Source organism: Arachis hypogaea, chromosome 7 (genome assembly GCF_003086295.3).
Source record: "Arachis hypogaea cultivar Tifrunner chromosome 7, arahy.Tifrunner.gnm2.J5K5, whole genome shotgun sequence".
Taxonomy (NCBI): domain Eukaryota; kingdom Viridiplantae; phylum Streptophyta; class Magnoliopsida; order Fabales; family Fabaceae; genus Arachis; species Arachis hypogaea.
The window spans coordinates 79,227,566-79,234,783 of NC_092042.1; the positions used below are offsets into that span (position 1 = coordinate 79,227,566).

General features: G+C 36.4%; 1 protein-coding gene across 1 annotated transcript; it reads left to right on the plus strand.

The window, feature by feature from the left end:
• The first annotated feature begins 2,234 nt into the window (after positions 1-2,234).
• Positions 2,235-4,403, plus strand: LOC112703599 (pentatricopeptide repeat-containing protein At1g11290, chloroplastic-like). The gene has a single exon (XM_025755133.2). It carries the CDS (start codon positions 2,235-2,237, stop codon positions 4,401-4,403), a length of 2,169 nt encoding a protein of 722 aa, XP_025610918.1.
• Positions 4,404-7,218: the final 2,815 nt, after the last annotated feature.

Sequence of the window (7,218 nt, forward strand, 5' to 3'; positions counted from 1 at the left end):
TCATTTTGACCCCTGTTAGAGTTGTCATGGACTATTTTGTCTTCCGTTAGAGTTAACGGAGCCAAGAACCTACGTGACTGATGAAATTAATTATTAGGGACCAGTCGAATAATTAATTTTAGTTAGAAGCTAAAATGTCTGATCCGAATTTCTTTAAGGACTAAAATGAGTATATATGTAATATCTCAAATCAATTTTTAAAAGATAATTTAATCTTCAATAAATTTTAATACCTAAATTAATCTTCAAATTTAATGTTAAACTTATTAATTCTCACATCAATTTTTGCGGGAAAAAATAGATAGATCAATTTATATAATTTTTTAATAATAAATATCATAATTTATAAAAAAATTAAAATCTTTATATTAATTTTTTACATACAAATAATATGAGGTAAAAATTAATTTATTTAATAAAATAAAATTTTTAACATTAATTTAGTTTTTTTTGTGACTTTTTTTTTATTTTTTTATACTTGGCGTAATTTTTTTTTTTTTTGTGACTAGTAATTAAAATTTGTTAAAGTATGGAGTTTCACACTAAGAATTTTAGGGAGTTAAACCCCAAAATGGTCCTTGAAATTGGCGTTTTGCACTGAAATCGTCCCTGAGATTCCAATTGCACCAATTACGTCCCTGAAATTGAAAAAAGTACACCATAGTAGTCCCTGACCCATTTTCCATTAACGACGTGATGACATGGCATGATGACGTGGACTGTAAGTGACACGTGTCACTTCATGATTTGGCCACGTGTAATGGTAGGATGATGTGGTGACCAGTGACACGTGGCATGCTGACGTGGATAGTTGTGCCACGTGTCACAATGTTATTTGGCCACGTGTCCAGTTGTGCCACGTGTCGCAACAGTATTCGTCCACGTGTCATCCATTATGTCATCGTTGTATATGCACCAAATTAGTCCCTCACTTTGCATTAAGTGACTCATTTTAGTCCCTGAAATTGAATGTCGTGCACCAAACTAGTCCCTTCACCAATTTTTTCTCATTTTTTTCTATAAATTCAAAATTCTCAATATTTTTGAATGTAGTAATTTCAATTCTATTTTTTCACATGTTCTTCAAATAAAGTGTTTTTATAAAATATTTTTTCTCTTGCGAATACCCTATTCGCCGACTTGGAGTTAACGTGAAGGCTTTTCAAGCACCTTCACTACCATCTCCAACCTCTTTCAGTACTTTTATAAAATATTTTTTTTCTTGCGGATACCTCTAATAGCCGCCGTCTTAGAGTTGACGTGAAGGCATTTCAAGCTCTCTCATTATCATCTCCGACCTCTTTCGTCTAGACTGCAGAGATCAAAAGTGGTAGTGAGGGTGGTTGAAGTGCCTTCAATCTAGCTCATTTATACATAATGAAAACGTGTATTTCATAAGAAAAAAATATTTATTTTAATTATTAATTTCTTGTTAAAAACACATATTTTTTTATGAAAAAATGTGTCTAATAAATCATATAATTATTTTTTTAATAATAACATACTTATATATTACAAAATTTATCAATATTAAATTATTAAAAAAATTATATAATTAAAACTAAAATCTTAAATTTTTTTATAAAAGCACTTGTATTTAAACGATATATGAAAAAATAGAATTGAAATTAGTGTATCCAAGATATTAAAATTTTAAATTAAAAAAATGAAAAAAATTGGTGAAGGGACTAGTTTGGTGTACGACATTTAATTTCAGGGACTAAAATGAGTCACTTAATGCAAAGTGAGGGACTAATTTGGTGCATATACAACGATGGCATAATGGATGACACGTGGACGAATACTGTTGCGACACGTGGCACAACTGGACACGTGGCCAAATAACATTGTGACACATGGCACAACTATCCACATCAGCATGCCACGTGTCACTAGTCACCACATCATCCTACCATTACACGTGGCCAAATCATGAAGTGACACGTGTCACTTACAGTCCACGTCATCATGCCATGTCATCATGTCGTTAATGGAAAATGGGTCAGGGACTACTATAGTGCATTTTTTTCAATCTCAGGGACGTAATTGGTGCAATTAGAATCTCAAGAACGATTTCAGTACAAAACGCCAATCTCAATGACCATTTTGGGGTTTAACTCAATTTTAGGCAGAGGTTTGGAATATTGTTAGTATATTGCTCACTTCCTATATTATATCTGCTTCTTCAGTAGAGTGAAGTTACCAGCTTAACATGTTATTAGATTCCACCTAAAATGCTTCGCACTCAACATTTGATTCATAGTCTCCGTAACATTCTACTCGTTGAAAGGAGTGTCAGGTTTCTCAGCACTACCATTTCCACTTCTTCTTCTATACTAGATCTCTGCACAAAACCACAGCACCTTCAACAAATCCATGCGAGGTTCTTCCTCCATGGGCTCCACCAAAACTCACCTCTTTCCTCCAAACTCATTGACTGCTATGCCAACTTTGGCCTCATAAATTTCTCTCTGAAAATCTTCCATTTCGCCAAAAATCCGGATTCAGTTCTTTATGGCGCAGTCTTGAGGAACTTGTCCCAGTTTAGTGGACATGAAAAAACTCTCCTTATTTACAAGGAAATGGTTGAGAAATCATTATGCCCAGATGAAGAGAGTTTCTTGTTTGTGTTGAGATCTTGTTTTTCTCTGCCACATGAACAAGGGAGGATGGTTCATGGGCAAATAGTGAAACTGGGTTTGGATTCATTTGACTTGGTGTGCAACACTTTGATTGAGTTCTATGATGATATGGGTGACCATGAACCAGTTGAAAGAAACTATCTAGTTGAATTGAACTATTGGAACAAGTTAATTTCTGAGGCTTCTGAAAGTGGGAAATTGGATGAAAGCTTTCAACTTTTTAGCAAGATGATAAAAGGGAATATTCAGCCTAATTCATTTACTGTGATTAATTTGTTAAGGTTAGCCGTTAATTTGAACTCATTGAAGATTGGACAAGCCCTCCATTCTCTAGTTGTGAGAAATTTGTGTGAAGAATTGTCTGTGAATACTGCATTGTTGTTAATGTATGTCAAGTTAGGTAGTTTAGAAGATGCAGAGTTGTTGTTCGATAAAATGCCGGAGAAGGATCTTGTAGTCTGGAATGTAATGATTTCAGCATATGCAGGAAATGGGTACCCTAAGGAATCCTTGGAACTCTTATATTGTATGGTTAGATTGAAGGTTAGACCTGACTTTTTTACAGCAATCCCTGCAATTTCTTCGATCACACAATTGAAGAATTTCGAGTGTGGAAGGCAAATACATGCTCATGTGATAAGAAATGGTTCAGATTATCAGGTTTCGGTTCAGAATTCTCTTATTGACATGTATTCTGCATGCGACAACTTGAGTTCATCCCAGAAGATTTTTGACAATATGATGGACAGGACAGTTGTATCATGGAGTGCACTGATCAAAGGATATGCAATGCATGACCAGTGTCTTGAGGCTTTATCGCTCTTCTTAAAGATGAAGTTGAGTGGTACAAGAGTTGATTTCATTATAGTCATTAACATCTTGCCAGCTTTTGCAAAAATGGGGGTATTGCATTATGTAAGATACTTACATGGATACTCATTGAAAGCCAGCATTGATTCACTCAAATCCGTTAAGACTTCGTTTGTTAGTAGCTATGCGAAATGCGGCTGCATAGTGATGGCCAGAAAGCTATTTGATGAAGAGAAAAGCAGCCATAAGGATCTAATTGCATGGAACTCTATGATCAATGCGTATTCTAAACATGGAGAGTGGTTTCGATGTTTTCAGTTGTACAACCAAATGAAACTGTCTAATATTATTCCGGACAAAGTAACATTTCTTGGCCTGCTCACAGCTTGTGTCAATTCAGGCCTTGTTGATAAAGGCAAGGAGATTTTCAGAGAGATGGTGGAAATATACGGTTACCAACCTAGCCAGGAACATCATGCCTGCATGGTTGACCTACTAGGACGTGCTGGACAAATTGACAAAGCGAGTGAAATTATAGATGCTATTCCCTTTAAGCCTGATGCCAGGGTTTATGGCCCGCTTTTGAGTGCCTGTAAGTTACACTCAGAGACCCATTTTGCCGAAGTTGCTGCTCCGAAGCTTATAAATACTGAACCTAAAAATGCAGGCAACTATGTGTTGCTCTCAAATATATATGCCGCAGCAGGAAAGTGGGAAAAAGTTGCCGAAATGAGGAGTTTTCTTAGAGATAGAGGGCTAAAGAAGACACCTGGTTGTAGCTGGCTAGAATTACACGGTCAGGTACACGAGTTTCATGTCGCAGATCAATCACATTCAAGATCGGAAGAAATATATTCAGTATCAAGAATACTTGAGTTAGAAACAGGAAATATGGAGGATGATGATATTGAACTCTTTGAATTGCATACAAATCAGCTCATGCACTATTAACACATTAAATCTGATGTGTCGGATTCATCTCACACTGTTTTTAAGTAAATAAGAGTTGAAAATTATAAATTGAAAACTTTTACATATCATCATAAGCATCTACTATCCAACAAAAGCATCCACCAAAAAAGAAATATACCATCCAACATAATGTTCATGATTTTGTCTTGCTTTTTCCTTTTACTTTTTCCTCATCGGAGCAGTCCCAAACCCGGCTACCCAGGTCTGGGCCTTCCTCGCGGCCCAAACCGGTTCGATAATCCCTAACCAACATTCAAAATCAAATATCCCTCTTATCTTAAACTAATAAATAAGATAACAAGCTCCAAATATAAAAAGAAGGGTCAAGCGCTCAGGTACGACACTCATTCCTAACCCCCACCCTATACCTCATAGATCCATTTTGACTTGATAACCCCCACCCTATACCTCATAGATCCATTTTGACTTGAGCGTCGAAGTGTATTTGCAAGTACTACCCCTGTCACTCCGGAAGTCCTGTCACTGCCTTGACCAGTGAATCTCCAATCCACCTTACAAACTGTATCAGCAACTTTGTGTACACCTTGGTAAACACATATTTTAGTAGAATTTTTATTTTTATTTTCTGGTTGTATTTATAGCATCACAAACAATGAATGAATATAATTTCCCTGTGCTTTTTGTATTTATAACCACAGAAGCTAGTATAAATTGCTGCTCTGGGATTTGTATTGGTGCCTCTTCTTGAGGCTCTTTTACAAGGTATTGAATTGTTAATGGCTGCTCCTAATAAAGGAAGCAGTTTAGGATTTATTGCAATAGAGAATGCATTTTACATCAGCTGAAGCAAATGTTGGCTAACAGACAGCAGTAAATGACGGAACGGACTGAAAAAAAGAGAAGATTTGTTTGCTTTGAGGAAGGAGATTCGGTGTTTGTGTAGTTACAGCCATGAATTAACTAGCAAAGATTTGACTGCGTTGAAATGCATGTTTTTCTGTTTTGTGTGCTAAGCAGACACTGCCATTGAGGACTCTGGTCTATGAAGAGAACCATCTGTGCACAAAGCAGGGGACTCTGCTTGCACCACTTCAAGAAGTGTAAGGGCCCATTTGGGAAACTCTATAAGTAGCTTTTTTTTTTAATTTTGACTTATGAAAAGTGGTAGTATTAATGTCTGGTGTAATTTTCAAAATCAAATTACAACTTTCTAAGAAGCTATTTTGGAGTTTATAGAGAAGTTAAAAAAAATGACTTCTCTCGTAATACTTATACTTTTCATTACATTTCTATAAAATAAGCACTTTTAGAGTTAAAAATCCAAACACAAAATAACTTATTTATAAGTTACTTTTAACAGAGTCATTTAATGTTTAAGTTATTTTATCAAAAAGAGCTTAATTAAGTTGGTTACCCAAACTGGGCCTAAGTGTATTTTTGTAATTACTTTCCTAAGTTTAGTCTAACCATATCTTCATTATCTTTTTAAATCTGATTTTTTAGTACAAATCAAGTCATCCTGTCCAATGACAACAAATTGTAAGGTAGAAGCCAACATAGGGATCAACAAGGGAAAGGTGTCATAACTCTTGCAACTTATAACTCATCTCTTCCATTGCTGAATCAATCTTGTACTAGAGATTGATAAAAGCTTTAAGGTCATCAATCAAAAGTCGTTTATGCATTATGGTACCAATCAGTTCGGACTTTAGTAGTTACTACTAGTTAGTCGACTGTGTTTTGGTAAACGAGTTAAGCAAGACATCAGATATGTTTGCCATTTTTAATGTTTGGCCTTCAATCTATTGTTCTGCTTTCCAGTATACTTGTTTTATTAATCAATGATACCTATCTTCTAAAAATTTATTACAACAACAACAAAGCCTTGTCCCACTAAGTGGGGTCAGCTACATGAATCAAACGACGCCATTGTGCTCTGTCATGTATCATGTCTACAGAGAGACCGTTTACATGTAGATCTCGTTTGACCACCTCATGGATGGTCTTAGGTCTTCCTCTGCCTTTCGCCCTTTGTCCATCTTCCATCTCATCCACCCTCCTGACTGGATGTTCTATCGGTCTTCTTCTCACATGTCCAAACCACCTGAGACGCGATTCAACCATCTTTTCCACAATGGGTGATACTCCAACTCTCTCCCTTATATCTTCATTCCTTATTTTATCCAATCGCGTGTGACCACTCATCCATCTCAACATCTTCATCTCTGCCACACTCAGCTTATGTTCGTGCTCTCCTTTAGCCGCCCAACACTCCGTACCATACAGCATAGCCGGTCTTATAGCGGTGCGATAGAATTTACCTTTAAGTTTTAAAGGCACTTTTTTGTCGCATATAAAACCAGATGCACTTCGCCATTTTGACCAACCTGCTTGGATCCTATGATTTACATCATGTTCAATCTCTCCATTATCCTGTATGATGCACCCAAGATACTTAAAACTTTTAACTTTTCGTAAGGTGTTCTCTCCAATTTTCACCTCTATATTGGAGTTTTCCCTTCTCAGACTGAACTTACATTCCATATATTCCGTCTTGCTACGGCTTATGCACAGACCATACGCTTCTAGAGCTTCTCTCCATAACTCCAACTTCTTATTTAGGTCTTCCCTTGACTCTCCCATAAGGACGATATCATCGGCAAAAAGCATGCACCATGGCACAGGCTTTTGGATGTGCTCTGTGAGTACTTCCAAGACTAATGTGAAAAGGTATGGACTAAAGGATGATCCCTAGTGTAATCCTATACCAATAGGGAATTCCTCTGTCACACCACCTTGAGTCTTCACACTAGTTGTGGCCCCATCATACATG